General features: G+C 41.6%; 1 protein-coding gene across 3 annotated transcripts in view; it reads right to left on the reverse strand.

Annotated features, from left to right (window-relative positions):
• Nucleotides 1-16,366, reverse strand: part of CFAP61 (cilia and flagella associated protein 61) — a 399,007-nt gene that overhangs the window by 308,641 nt on the left and 74,000 nt on the right. For all 3 annotated transcript variants that reach the window (XM_068232439.1, XM_068232441.1, XM_068232438.1), the window contains exon 9: nt 3,787-3,881. In XM_068232439.1, the coding sequence (XP_068088540.1) occupies nt 3,787-3,881 (95 nt within the window). The remainder of the gene's footprint in view (nt 1-3,786; nt 3,882-16,366) is intronic.

Here is a 16,366-nt window from a genome sequence, read left to right on the forward strand (position 1 = left end):
CAGTTTGTGCCTCTTTGTGTCCCTCTGTGTGACCTCATTTTCCCATCTTATCTCTTTTCTCCCTGTGCCTCTTTTATCCCTGTGTTACCTTTTGTCCCCTTCTGTCTAGGCTTGTCCCCCTGCCCTAGCCAGGTATAGGTGCCCCCAGTATAGGAATCCAGGTATAGGTGCCCCCAGTATAGGTAGCCAGGTATAGGTTCCCCCAGTATAAGTAGCCAGCTATAGCTGGTGCCCCAGTATAGGTAACCCGGTATAGCTGGTGCCCCAGTATAGGCCAGCAAGATACAGGTGCCCCCATTATAGGTATTCAACTACAGGTGGTGCCCCGGTATAGGTAGCCTGGTATAGTTGCCCCCAGTATAGGTAGCCTGGTATGGGTGATGCACCAGTATAGGTTAGCCAGGTACAGGTGCCACAAGTATAGGTAGCAAGCTATAGGCGCCCCAGTCTAATTAGCCAAGTATAAGTTGTGCCCCAGTATAGGTAGCCAGGTATAGGTGGTGCCCCAGTATAGGTAGCTAGGTATAGGTGGTTCCAGCCCCAGTATAGGTAGCCAGGTATAGGTGGTGCCCCAGTATAGGTAGCTAGGTATAGGTGGTTCCAGTCCCAGTATAGGTAGCCAGGTATATGTGGTGGCCCAGTATAGGTAGCCTGTAGCCAGATATAGGTGGTGCCCCAATATAGAAAGTCCGCTGTAGTGGGCTTACTCATCTGCTCCCCACGTTCAAGCGCTGATGTCACTCTTCTCTCAGTGCTGGAACGCAGTGTGCTGGTAAGTGAGCCACAGGCCCGCAGCCAACACATGCAGCCCTACCAGCACTTTGGGGGACCCAGGGCCCCCAGAAGCCCTGGGCCCCTCAGTGCAGTGTCAGTTGTCCCCCCCTGATGGCTGCCCTGGATACTTTATAAGTCAGAAAATGACTCATACAGGCGTCATTCACAACGAAAATGCAAGCGTTTCACGTTTTTGTGCGCTTCCCCCCCCCCTCCCGGCGCTCCATCGAGCACTGCGTTTCTGTTTTTTCCACAGCGGTTTTGCAATTCACTCCCTGACGCAAGTCAGGAAGTGAACTCTTTGACCCGGAAAGGAATAAATACAATGGGTTTGATTCACGAAAGAGTGCTGTTAGCACGGCCGTTTTTACGCGAATTTTCACGTTTGCGCACGGCCGCGAATTTTTGCGCGCAATAACGCAAATATTCACGCAAAAACGGCCGTGCTAACAGCTAGCACTCTTTTGTGAATCAATCCCGATGTATCTATTATCAAAAACGCAAACGCAATCGATTTTGTGAGCGTTTTGCGTTTTTCCTATACCTTCCATCATAGCATAAATGCTACAAAAATGCAACGTGCTCATATGAACCTTCTCATAGAGATTAATTGCACAAACATTTTACGGGCGATTATGAAAATTGCTTGCGCTTGAAAAGAGGGCAAAAACGCCCCTAGTGTGAACGAGCCCTCACAGTTACTTTTTTTTTAACCACTTGAGGACCCACCCTTTACCCCCCCTTAAGGACCAGTGCTGTTTTAGCTGATCTGTGCTGGGTGGGCTGTGCAGCCCCCAGCACAGATCAGGGTGCAGGCAGAGCGACCAGATCGCCCCCCTTTTTTCCCCACTAGGGGGATGATGTGCTGGGGGGGTCTGATCGCTCCTGCCTTGCCTGGGTGTTGCAGGGGGGGCACCTCAAAGCCCCCCTCCGCGGCGAAATTCCCCCCCTCCCTCTCATACCTTTCCCCTCTAGCAACCTGGGCTGCACAGGACGCTATCCGTCCTGTGCAACCAGTGACAGGCTGTCCCCTGTCACATGGCGGCGATCCCCGGCCGCTGATTGGCCGGGGATCGCCGATCTGCCTTACGGCGCTGCTGCGCAGCAGCGCCGTACAATGTAAACAAAGCGGATTATTTCCGCTTGTGTTTACATTTAGCCTGCGAGCTGCGATCGGCTGCCCGCAGGCTATTCACGGAGCCCCCCGCCGAGAATTGACAGGAAGCAGCCGCTCGCGCGAGCGGCTGCTTCCTGATTAATAAGCCTGCAGCCGGCGACGCAGAACTGCGTCGCTGGTCCTGCAGCTGCCACTTTGCTGACGCGCGGTATGAGTGCGCGGTCGGCAAGTGGTTAAACCAAAATATCAAATTATTTTGTGAGCATCTTTATAAATGGTTACATCTTTTCATATACCTTGGTGGTTGTTCGCACTTTGTATTTTGATGAAGGTTTTAAATAGTGTATATGTTACGGCCAGAACCCGAAGTCTGGCCACTTCGGTTTCTGGCAGGTCAAAATGCGAAGTGGCCGTGCCTCTGCAGCCAATGTGAGAAATGAACAGTATTCCCGGCTCCTGGCGGCATTAAATTGATGAATTCCCCCTTCGGCGGCAATGTAACAGATTAAGCTGCCTCCTCTCCTCCCCCTGCTCCTCTCCTATGCAGCTTTAGCAGGCAGGGGACACACGCGTTCCCCAGGGTCATTCGTAGTGACAGGGAATCCTGCCGTTCCTTCCTGCAGAGCGGGTGCTGGCAGAAATAATGTCTGCAGCCTCCCCGCTCTGCTTCCCTGCTGCTACGAACGATCCTGGAGGGCACGCGTGTCCCCGGCTGTCGCAGCTGCATGGGAGAGAGAGGCAGGGGGAGGAGAGGAGGCAGAGCCGAGGCGGCGGATTAATCTGTTACATTGCCACCGGGGGGGGGGCGGGGGATTCATCAATTTAACGCCACTGGGAGCAGGGAATCCTGTTCATTTCTAACATTGGCCGCAGGTGCACAGCCACTTCGCGTTTTGACCGGCCAGAACCCGAAGTGGCCAGACTTCAGGTTCTGGCCGTAACATATACATATTTTTTTCCATTTTCAGATTTTTCTACTGTTATTTAAAGGCCTGAAGAAGAGTCATTTAAGACGCGGAACAAGCTGGCAGGAAAATGTATATGTATTTGCCAAAATACCGGACGGTTACTGCAAACTGAATACTCTGTGCATTTTTCCTATACTGAAGAAAGAAATGCATCTATTTATTAGCTGAACATTTGCATTACTAAAAAGAAAAAAAAATGTAGTGCATCTTTTTGTGGTTTCTTGAATAGTTTTGATATGAACTGTCCTTCCTACATACAAAGCATTAGCTGGGTGTAATGGAACACCCTTAAAGGACATCCGAGGTGACATGTGTATGTACAGTGTCAAGCACACAGATAACTATACTTTTATACAATTTCTGTCGGGACTGGGTCGGGCTATAATGTAATCATCACTGATAAGAAATTACAGCCATAAAAAACTTTCCTCACAGTAACTGGCTTCTAAGAGCAGGAAAGAGATAAAAAGAATCAATAGTTCATAGATTTAAGCTCTGACATACTTCAATCAAGGTGTCATTGAGCAGAGACAATGAAGCAGTAAAAACATAAAAAAGTAGATTTAAATATAAAATAAAACTGTGGGATATCTAGAAAAGTCATTTTTAAGATAAGGAGAATAGATACAAATGTTTATCTCATAAATTTATTTTCACCTCAGATGTCCTGTAAGGCTATCCATTATTCTAAAACTCCTGTTTTTTTTATTTGCAAATTTATAGAGCTGGAACAGAAAAATATGAAGCTTTTGCATACAATATAATACAGATAGCTGATGCAAAACAATACGGAAAACTCAGCTCTGCTAACTTATTTTGACCTAAATTATATGAGCACATTTCTTCTGATTATTTCTATATGACCAGAGCCATGATCCACTGCATGCAGCATTCAGAATGTGCTGTATTAATGTCATTATTATGTACCTTCTCATCTGTCTCACAAACACTGATGACGTCTGACAGCTGCGATAATTTGGATCCCGACCTTTGACTCGCTTGTCTGCTCCAGATTACATCTTCTGCAAGACATTCATAATATATACATCAAACAATGAGAAGTGACTGGTACTGGGTTAAGACTAATTAATTAAAGAGTGATTACATGTTTACTTTCTGGAATTAATTAAAGAGGACTGGGATAGAAGGGAGTGGCATAGGAGATCCAGACTACCCTCAGCAATTATGGATTGCCCAAACTTAATGTAATGATCTAACTACAAACAGGGCTAACAACATTTTCTGTGAATTACATATGATATTGTTAAGTGGTTAGGCTAAAATGTCTGTCACTGAAGCAAGGCAGAATTAGAGATTGCAGACATGCAGACAAGTTTGAAAAAGTCACCTCTTGGTGCATGCTAACAAACTTAAAGGCACCTATTGTACAACATTGTTAACTGGTCTGGTTTAAAAATAAGAGTGGGACATGTACCTAGTGTAGTTATGTTCACTATGTTGCTTTTACGTTATTAAAGATGCACTTAGCAAAAAATTGTAAAATTTAAAATATGTTCAAACAAAGACAAATAAGAAGTATGTTTTTTCCACAGTAAAATGAGCCATAAATTACTTTTCTCCCATCTTGCTGTCACTTACAGCAGGTAGTAGAAATCTGACAGAAGCGACAGGTTTTGGACTAGTCCATCTCTTCATAAGGGATTCTCAGCAAGGCTTTTATTCTTTATAAAGATATTCCCTAAAAAGGATTTAAACAATGATGCTGGCAGCTTCCCTGCTCGCTACACAGTTTTTTGGCAGTTGGACAGAGCAACTGCCATTCACTAAGTGCTTTTGAAAAGAAATAAATCCCTGGAAATTCCCCCATGAAGAGATGGACTAGTCCAAAACCTGTCGCTTCTGTCAGATTTCTACTACCTACAGAAAGTGACAGCAACATAGGAGAAAAGCAATTTATGGCTCGTTTTACCCTGGAATAAATGCTTATTATTTATTTATGTGTGCACATATTTTAAATTTAAACATTTTTCACCATAGTGGCCCTTTAATTTTGTCAACTCAGGTTTAGAATTTATTTTTTACTTAGTAGTGGAGTGGAGCCATCCACTTTACTGTGTGTACTTATGGGAAGTACTCTCCTGGTGCTGTACTGTGTAATGTATACTGTAGTGTACATGCATCAATATTGTTTCTTCCGGTATTCTCAGATAATGCATGTCTCTTAATAAACACAATGTGTTAACCCACTCCTTCCACACAAAAAAAAAAAATAGGGCAACTGCCATCACATCCTACACATAGGAGTCAGATGGGGACAGTAGCCTTTATTCAATTCACTTTTTCTCTTGAAGGGATTCTAAAGTGAAATAAATCTGTCCAGTTTAAAGTGACCCTCCAGGTTAAAAATCTACTGAGCAGCACTGAAAAGGCTTGGTGTTTCTTTAACAGTTTCACAGCATCAGAACTTTTCTTACCAAAGCCTCATTTTAGCTGCATTTTTAGCTAAGCTCCGCCCCATCAAAGAAATCGGACTGGGCATGTTTCCCCTGATGCTGTGCAAAGCATGATGGGATTTCTGATGTTGTTGTTCGTTTTGCCTAGCAACTGGGAGGGGTGATCAGGACACAGGACAGTTGGAACTGTGTCTCATGCCTCCTGTCACCTCTTTTCAACCAAAAAGATGGCTGCCCTCATGAAATCACAAACATTTGCCTGTTCTTTTAAAACAGGGTGGGTAAGGGATTATATTACCTATCTGTTTTAATTAACATATCTAATGTACCTTAATGACAGTATGTTTGTTTAGGCTGAAGTTCCTCTTTAACTTACCTTACGGTGGCTGGATAGTGTACTGGTTTAGGGCTCTGCCTCTGACACGGGAGACCTGGGTTCAATCTCAGCTCTTCCTGTTCAGTAAACCAGCACCTATTCAGTAAGCTGTTCTTTGGGCAAGACTCCCTAACACTGCTACTGCCTACTGAGTGCGCTCTAGTGGCGGCCTCGCAAGCGCTTTGAGTCAGACAGGAGAAAAGCGCTACACAAAAAAAGGAATTATTATTATTACCTGGGGGCTTCTTCCAGGACCCTGTAGTTGTTCTTCAAGGACCCTCACTGTCATTCCATGCTGCTCCATTCAGCATGCCCCTCGGAATGCTGCATGCACGACCTGTGACGGGTGGCTCCTCCATCACGTTCCCGTGGCCAGAAGTGTAATGCACTTGCGCAGTGAGCAAAAATTGCTACTGCACATGCGCAGAAAACTCCCAGTAATGAGAGTGTGGTTGAAGAGGTGACACGCACAGTGGCCTGCGACTGGATGAGTCGACCAGCTTTCTGAGGGGGGCAGTGACTAAACGGAACAGCATAGAATGATGGCGAGAGACCAGAACAACTACAGGGGGCTGGAAGAAGCCTCAGGTAAAATAAACTGGCCAGATTTATTTCCCTTTAGGTACAATTAAAGTTTTCTTGGTGGGGATCATTTTTCATCTTCTGTTTAGAAGAACATTTCAGGACTTTGCAACTGAAGAAAAAGAGATGGAGAAAAAGTACTGTCAACATTATTCTAAGTATTTTCTTGCTTGCTGGTGGTCTTTAATTTATAAAGTACAAAAATATTACCTAGGAGAAAAACTAGGAGAAAATGTGAATTGAATAAGGGGCAGTGGGGGAGATTTATCAACGCATTACCGAAATTTTTTTCTTCTTAATCTGTTCTAACCAGCAGGGAGAACAGTTCTGCATAATAATAAGAACCTTCTTAAATCCTAGGTAATAGTGGCAATTTAGCGTGGATTTATAGAGCTACACTACAGTTAAAGCAGGGGTCTCAAACTCAATTTACCCGGGGGCCGCAGGAGGCAAAGTCAGGATGAGGCTGGGCCGCATAAGGGAGTTCACGTGTCCCCGCCGCAAAACGAGGGCTGCAGAGCCCCCAAATTGCCCCGGGGGCAATCCGCCGGCATTTCCTGGAAGGGGCAGAGCTTTCAGCTTCAGCTCTGCCCCTCCTGACGTCAATCGCGGCGGATCGCCGCCTCTGCCCGCCCACTCTAAACATTAAAAAAAAAATTGGGAAAATAGGAAAAAATGCCAGGAATCTTCATACAGCCATATTACGGCTGTATAGCGATACCTGGCCAAAGCGCTGCGGCTGCGTATGGACCCCCTGGAAACTCTGTCAGGAAATGTATTGCTCTTTCTTTTGATACATGTAAAATTACACTACCGTTAGGCTTGCTACTAAAAGTGACATTTACCGCATTTAAAAGTATACTATTTTCCTTCGAAACTTTAAAATCGATTTTCTCAAAAACTATAAGGTCTTTTTTAAAAATTGTTTTTTCCTCGTATTCCTAAATTTAGGGTTTCTAGCATTTAAGGTGGATTTGCTATTAACCATTAAAGTCGGCGGGTTTTTAAATGTGTATTTTTTTCCTTTGCAACTTTAAAATCGATTTTCTCAAAAACTATAAGGCCGATTTGCAAAATTTTTTTTTCCTCTTGTAGCCACTGGGGGCCCCTACAAGCTCTGGGGCCTTGGGGCCACAAAATATTGTATCGCGGGCCGCAAATGGCCCGCGGGCCGCGAGTTTGAGACCCCTGAGTTAAAGGGTACCTGAAGTGACAAGTGACATGATGAGATAGACATGTGTATGCACAGTGCCTAGCACACAAATAACAATGTTGTGTTCCTTTTTTTCTTTCTCTGCCTGAAAGAGTTAAATATCAGGTATGTAAGTGGCTGACTCAGTCCTGACTCAGACAGGAAGTGACTACAGTGTGACCCTCACTGATAAGAAATTCCAACTATAAAACACTTTCCTAGCAGAAAATGGCTTCTGAGAGCAAGAAAGAGATAAAAAGGGGAATTTCTTATCAGAGGGTCACACTGTAGTTACTTCCTGTCTGAGTCAAGACTGAGTCAGCCACTTACATACCTGATATCTAACTCTTTCAGGCAGAGAAAGAAAAAAAGGAACACAGCGTAGTTATTTGTGTGCTAGGCACTGTACATACACATGTCTATCTCATCATGTTACATGTCAGTTCGGATATCCTTTAAGAAAAGTGCAAATCCATCCCTAAACTGGTACAGATTAAGAAGTGCTTGATAGCAGTTCTACAAGTGTAGAATTGCAGACTAGACATGATTGCAGAGTGCAGGCTAGACAAGATTTGTGATGTGTTCCTCCCACCTGCTGAACTCCTCCTCAGAGCCTGCTGCTATCAATACAGCAGGTGTGTTTGTTACCTCAGCAACAGCATTCCCCTCATGCACTGCACTGTCTGAGAGACTCCACCTAGTGCCTCCTATTTTACAACAGTTTTAGAAGGAATCTGCACTATCTAATGATTTCTTAAGATGCCTGAGACAGTTCTGCATGAATTTCTAAAAACCTACTAATATTTTGTCTCAGACACTCTTGATAAATGCCCCCCAGTGACTCTAGATCCAGGTCTCAGAAGCCTCCGATAAACCATTTATTATTTAATAACTCCACAAATGTATTTATTTATTGTATTTATAAAGCGCCAATATATTACGCAGCGCTGTATATTAGTTAAGGTTACAGACAATATTTAGGGGTGACATACAGCAATAAGACAATACAGGAATAAATGCAAACCAGATCACGCAGCACAGTATGAGTACAAGGTAATACTTAGTCAGTCACTGGATAGGAGCATGGAGATTAGGCAAGTCAGGTTCACTTAAGAGTTCACTCAAGGGACCCTGCCGAAAGGCTTACAATCTAGAGGGAGAGGTAGGGACACAACAAATAATAATAATAATTTAATCAAGAATAATACCGTACATTTAAATATATATGAAGAATTAAGCAGTGAAAGATACTGAATAAATGGCACATAAATGGCAATAGGAACCTCTCTTTTAACCCTTCCCAACTGCTGGACAGTGTATCTACTCCTCTGTATACTTCACAGACCAAGGGCGTCATATGCCTCAGAGACCTGGTTTTGGATGGATATCTTATAACCTTTGATTAGCTGAAGGAAACATATAGTCTCCGTAATAAACCCTTTTTCTGGTTCCTCCAGTTCTGCATGCTTTTGGATCTCAGTTTGGCAGGTTAAATACCCAACTGACCCGACAATCGATGGCAGCAACTGAGAACCTTCCTAAGGCCTTGTCCACACTTTACAAAGCACTATTGCCACAAACGTACGACAGAATGGACAAAAGTGACAAGCAGATGACCCTGATCTTGACACTGAGGAATGGGAGGAATCCCTCTCCTTTACAGTAAAGGCAAGAATTTCTGCAAGAGAAATATTGATCATGCTGAAGGTTTTACATAGAGTTTACTGCTCAAAAGAGACACCCCTCCTGTTTAACATAGATGTGGCTTGGTAGATGCAGACTTCTTTCTTTTCTTATGTCAATGTCCTCACTTGTTAGCATTTTGGTTGCAGATTCAAATCTGGACGCAGAAAATTATTCCTAATCATACTTTACCGACTGGGCCTAGACACTACCTACTGGGCATAATTAATGATACAGTAAAGGGTGAGGATAAACACCTGCTGTTTAGGAACCTAGCCCACTATGGTATCAGGGTAAAAGTCTTAAGATAGGACCATGGCAATTCTCTGACAAAACAGGATTTGGAGTCTCATATTAAGCAAGAATTACCAATAATTAAATAAGTATATGAATACAGGAAAATCCTGGAAAAATTCCATATTGTCTGGTCCAAGTGGCTGAGTCTTTTACAACACTTCACTAAATTAAGTTACCTGTAAGCAATTGCACTTGCCGTAATGCATACCTTAATATTACTTTTTGAATCATGGGCTTGGGCCTCACTCTGCCACAACTCTAAGGGCCTATTTCCGCATGTAAATTTCTGCATCCAAAATGCAACACATGTTCGTGAATAGAGCTATTTCCATTTAATGCAAATTTTCTGGATGGTATGCTGCATTTTTCCGCATGCGGGTGGGATCTGGATGTGAATCGCGGCTAATGTGGGTCAGTGGGACCACATATATCCGCTTCAAAAACACGGAAATTCGTGTTGCGAACGTGGATTTACCCAGCAAGTACATGTGACATGTGTTGTTGCTGGGCAGTTTTCAAATCGCATAAAACGCATATTTGTGCATAAAAATGCATATGCGCAATGCATATCCGCATTAAAAATGGATGCGGATTTCCGTACACGGTTCGAACACTTGCTAATTGAAATAGGCCATAAATATACATATGTTGTATGTTTTGTTCCATTTTATCAGTTACACCGCTCAGTTGACAGGTGCTGTATCTTTAAGTATCAATAAAACTTGTCTTTTCAAAAAACAAAAACAAAAAAAAACACTAACACACTAGCAGGGAGCTTGAAATCAGCAAACCTATGAATAGTTTCTATTAGAGGACACAGGGATTTTAACTTGATACTGCAGATAATAGAATTGCCTGCTCTATAAACAGCCACTAAAACCTGAGAAGGCAATATAATGTGAGCCCATTGCAGGTAATATGAATTACTATCAACCTGGGACATCTCTAAGAAATAAACAAACAGCTGTTGTACTTTCTGCTAAAAATAATGTGATGGATCCCCAAGCAAAACTGGCTGTAGATGCACAAGTGACTCATTTGCCTGAGCTTATCGGGCTTTGTACACTTTCCAGGCAGCAATAAAAAGGACTGAGTGACATGCAAGCTGTCCCATTGTTCCTTTTCAGTGACAGCAAGGCGCACATATCATGGACATGTCACCCATGTCCTTTATCACTCCAACATACACAAGGTTATCAGTGGCTTAGGGCTGCAACCAGTAGCTGAAGTGATACCTGGTATTAAGACATCTGCTACCAGCAATAAACTTTAATTCTATTTTGCTACCATGCTATTAATGTACAACAATGCAAAGCGTACACACATGCATTTTGTAATATGTAAATGTCTCCCAATCTAATTATAATCTTCTAGCAGTCAGCAAGCTGAAATCCAAAGGATGCATGCCCTCACTATCCACTTCTAACACGTACAAATTTTAGGTCAGGCTAGAAGTACACCCTCAAATATTGCCGGTTCTAGACTTGTTTGCTGCCTGAGGCAAACTTGTGAGGATGCGCCATTCCTTGACAATTTCCTCTGCTTCATTTGATGTTCTTCGTGAGCAAGGGGGCATATACAACAACTTGAGACATGACATGCTACAGCTCAACACAATAACACGCTGGCTGGCTATTAGTCTGTGACAAACAAACTGCTCACCCTCAGCCAGTCGGCCATCCTCCATTCCTCCTCAATCAGGACAGCAGTGCTACCTCCTCCCTTCTGCTGTGGAAGTCAAATTAAACACTGCTGCTCTCCTGCTTCCCCCTCCTCACTCACTGTCAGACTCCTCACACAGCACAACAAGCTGTTTTTCCCCAATGATGACCTCTTCACCTCGCTCACTCTCCTCTCGCTTCTCCTCCTACTCTGCATGCTGTAAGTGTAGACACACAGTACAAGCATGCCGTCTCTGTAATCTTTGCGCCTGATGCAAGTGTTTCACCTTGCTTCATGAGAGAACAGTCTTTGGCCTCGAACATAAATTATTATCAAAGTTGTAAGATGAGCTTAGCATGCATAGGACTGTACTAACATCACCCCCATTTACAGGCACAGCACAGCATAAGGTCTCTTATAAGACTTTTTTTTTAAGTTTCTTGTCTCTTATGAGACTTGATATAAGGCTCTCTTCACACTAGGTGCGCTGCCAAACCACTAGGGCTGTGGAGTCGGTACAAAAATCATCCAACTCTGACTCCTCAGTTTATGAAACCACTGACTCCGACTCTGACTCCAGGCACCCAAAAATGCTCCGACTCCTCGACTCCAACTCCGACTCCACAGCTTTGCAAACAACTTCTTATATTGGATGGCAGTGGACCAATGTACATGCAGAATGGACCCATGCTTTCCCATAGGCCTGTTTACATGACTGTTACTGAGTTTCACTTTGTCCACTGCATTTCCACAATCCACAAACTCGACCTATGTGATTTTTTTTGGAAAGCAGATGCACTGCCATACATCCAATCATGAGCACTGCAATGGGCCTCTGGAGCAGTATAACTTATCTGTAGTATATACAGTAGAGTCCCAGTCATCCAGAACTCAACTAAACAAACAGAAGTCTCAGCTAACCAAAGCAAATTGATGGCAGTACTTACAATGTGAAGCCCAACTTCTTAGGTTATTTGTGGGCTCTGCTTTGCTTAAAGACTGGGGTCCACAGCTCCCCCAAGGTTAATATACTTTCAATTACTGTATTTTAACATTTAACACATGGCAAGTTCATAGCATGTATATAGAGTGGGGTATAGTACCGTATTAGCTAGGCCTATAATACAGAGTTCATGGTATGTATATAGCGTGGGGTATAGTACTGTATTAGCTAGGTCTATAATACAGAGTTTATGGTATGTATATAGTGTTGGGTATAGTACTGTATTAGCTAGGCCTATAATACAGAGATCATGGTATGTATATAGTGTGGGGTATAGTACTGTATTAGCTAGGCATATAATACAGAGTTTATGGTATGTATATAGTGTTGGGTATAGTACTGTATTAGCTAGGCCTATAATACAGAGATCATGGTATGTATATAGAGTGGGGCATAGTACTGTATTAGCAAGGCCTATAATACAGAGTTCATGGCATGTATATAGAGTGGGGTATAGTACTGTATTAGCTAGGCCTATAATACAGAGTTCATGGTATGTATATAGAGTCGGGTATAGTACTGTATTAGCTAGGCCTATAATACAGAGTTCATGGTATGTATATAGAGTGGGGTATAGTACTGTATTAGCTAGGTCTATAATACAGAGTTCATGGTATGTATATAGAGTGGGGTATAGTACTGTATTAGCTAGGCCTATAATACAGAGATCATGGTAAGTATATAGAGTGGGGTATAGTACTGTATTAGCTAGGCCTATAATACAGAGTTCATGGTATGTATATAGAGTGGGGTATAGTACTGTATTAGCTAGGCCTATAATACAGAGATCATGGTAAGTATATAGAGTGGGGTATAGTACTGTATTAGCTAGGCCTATAATACAGAGTTCATGGTATGTATATAGAGTCGGGTATAGTACTGTATTAGCTAGGCCTATAATACAGAGTTCATGGTATGTATATAGAGTCGGGTATAGTACTGTATTAGCTAGGCCTATAATACAGACTTCATGGCATGTATATAGAGTGGGGTATAGTACTGTATTAGCAAGGCCTATAATACAGAGTTCATGGCATGTATATAGAGTGGGGTATAGTACTGTATTAGCTAGGCCTATAATACAGAGTTCATGGTATGTATATAGCGTGGGGTATAGTACTGTATTAGCTAGGCCTATAATACAGAGTTCATGGTAAGTATATAGAGTGGGGTATAGTACTGTATTAGCTAGGCCTATAATACAGACTTCATGGTAAGTATATAGAGTGGGGTATAGTACTGTATTAGCTAGGCCTATAATACAGAGATAATGGTATGTATATAGTGTGGGGTATAGTACTGTATTAGCTAGGCCTATAATACAGAGATCATGGTATGTATATAGTGTGGGGTATAGTACTGTATTAGCTAGGCATATAATACAGAGTTCATGGTAAGTATATAGGGTGGGGTATAGTACTGTATTAGCTAGGCCTATAATACAGAGTTCATGGCATGTATATAGAGTGGGGTATAGTACTGTATTAGCTAGGCCTATAATACAGAGTTCATGGTGAGTATATAGAGTGGGGTATAGTACTGTATTAGCTAGGCCTATAAAACAGAGTTCATGGTAAGTATATAGAGTGGGGTATAGTACTGTATTAGCTAGGCCTATAATACAGAGATAATGGTATGTATATAGTGTGGGGTATAGTACTGTATTAGCTAGGCCTATAATACAGAGATCATGGTATGTATATAGTGTGGGGTATAGTACTGTATTAGCTAGGCATATAATACAGAGTTCATGGTAAGTATATAGGGTGGGGTATAGTACTGTATTAGCTAGGCCTATAATACAGAGTTCATGGTATGTATATAGAGTGGGGTATAGTACTGTATTAGCTAGGCCTATAATACAGAGATAATGGTATGTATATAGAGTGGGGTATAGTACTGTATTAGCTAGGCCGATAATACAGAGTTCATGGTATGTATATAGAGTGGGGTATAGTACTGTATTAGCTAGGGCTATAATACAGAGTTCATGGTATATATATATATACATATATATATATATATATATATATATATATATATATATATATATATATATATAGTGGGGTATAGTACTGTATTAGCTAGGCTTATAATACAAAGTTCATGGTGAGTATATAGAGTTGTGTATAGTACTGTATTAGCTAGGCCTATAATACAGAGTTCATGGTAAGTATATAGAGTGGGGTATAGTACTGTATTAGCTAGGCCGATAATACAGAGTTCATGGTGAGTATATAGAGTTGTGTATAGTACTGTATTAGCTAGGCCTATAATACAGAGTTCATGGTAAGTATATAGAGTGGGGTATAGTACTGTATTAGCTAGGCCGATAATACAGAGTTCATGGTAAGTATATAGAGTGGGGTATAGTACTGTATTAGCTAGGCCTATAATACAGAGTTCATGGTGAGTATATAGAGTTGTGTATAGTACTGTATTAGCTAGGCCTATAATACAGAGTTCATGGTAAGTATATAGAGTGGGGTATAGTACTGTATTAGCTAGGCCGATAATACAGAGTTCATGGTAAGTATATAGAGTGGGGTATAGTACTGTATTAGCTAGGCCTATAATACAGAGTTCATGGTGAGTATATAGAGTGGGGTATAGTACTGTATTAGATAGGTTTATTATTAACACTGAGTCTTAAAGAGAAACTCGGACCAAGATTTGAACTTTATCCCAATCAGTAGCTGATACCCCCTTTTACATGAGAAATCTATTCCTTTTTACAAACAGACCACCAGGGGGCGCTGTATGACTGATATTGTGGTGAAACCCCTCCCACAAGAAACTCTGAGGATCGTGGTAATCCTGTCAGTTTCCTGTCTGTGAACCTTGTTGCATTGTGTGAAATAGCTGTTTACAGCTGTTTCCAACTGCCAAAAAAGCATGCAGCAGCTACATCACCTGCCAACAGTAAAAATGTCACCTTGTAATAAATGTCAGAATGTAAATCAGGGATTTAAAAGATTTTACAATGGGCAAACACTGACTAAATCATTTATACATAATTATTGTAAAAATAAAGCACTTTTTATTACATTATTTTGACTGGAGTTCCTCTTTAAGCAACAAAAAAAAGTATTTAGAGCAAATCTGTGAGTTGTAAAACTAAAAAAATTTAAATTCAACACTAGTTTCAACTGAGAAATCGAATCAATTGTAATATCGAAGCACAAAAAAATCAGTGTACCATATCCTTATGATTTATGAAAGACAAAGATTCTCAATCTAAGCACTGATAAAAGAACCAATCAAAAAAAAGTATCTTGTTCATAGTCAAAAAGTATAACCAGCTTTAGGTGTACTTTGAACATCTCATTCATTAGATCACATGAAAACCTATTTGCATATAAGCTGACAAGTCCAGAAGATCCCAACAATTAATTAACATTTTAAGCATAACATCCCGCATCTCGCCGAACAGCTTCTTATGACTATCAATACAAAGAAAAGCATCAGCAGCTTTTTGGAAAAGGGAGAAAAAACTCCTAAATTCAATAAAAAAAAAGAAATTAAAAGCTGCTTGAACAGACAGAACCGACATGAGGTTTTTGAGTGGGAAAAACAGCGGGGCCCACAGTGTGCTACCTAGAGGAAAAGGATCTTTTCTCTACTTCCAAATCGCTATTCTCAAGCAACTAATTCCTGACCTCACATAGGGTTGCATCGAAATAACTGTAATTATCTCCTAACATAAATGGCATATCGACGGTATAGTTACAATTGATTTTTGCCTAATTATTCCTTGTTGTTGTTTAACACAGGTTTCTAAGAGGAAAACAATAACTACCTGCAGACAGCGCAAAGATTAAGGAAATGAAGCAGTTGGGAAGCGAAAATACATGTGGTGATTATTAGAGGCCTGGACTTCGAAATTAGTATTTTCTTTGATATTAGCATAAAACATCCTGCTGAACGGAAATCCATTGAAAGTGAATGAGCCACAGCAGTCCCACTGGTGCCTCTGCTGGTCAGCTGTGAATACTTGTTGAAGCAGGCTGTATATACACGGCTTGTTGTACGACTTTATTGTAGCACATAGACTTTAGTCCTAGGCATATGTTATTGAAATGAGAATAATGAACCTTCGGCATTAAAGGGGAGCTTCAGCCTAAACAAAAATACTGTCATTAAGTTACCTTAGTTATGTTAATTAAAATAGATAGGTAATATAATCTCATACCGACCCTGTTTTAAAAGAACTGGCAAATGTTTGTGATTTCATGGGGGCAGCCATCTTTTTCATGGGGCAGCCATCTTTTTGGTTGAAAGCAGGTGACAGGGAGTAT

The sequence above is a fragment of the Hyperolius riggenbachi genome, chromosome 4 (genome assembly GCF_040937935.1).
Source record: "Hyperolius riggenbachi isolate aHypRig1 chromosome 4, aHypRig1.pri, whole genome shotgun sequence".
In the NCBI taxonomy this organism is placed as follows: domain Eukaryota; kingdom Metazoa; phylum Chordata; class Amphibia; order Anura; family Hyperoliidae; genus Hyperolius; species Hyperolius riggenbachi.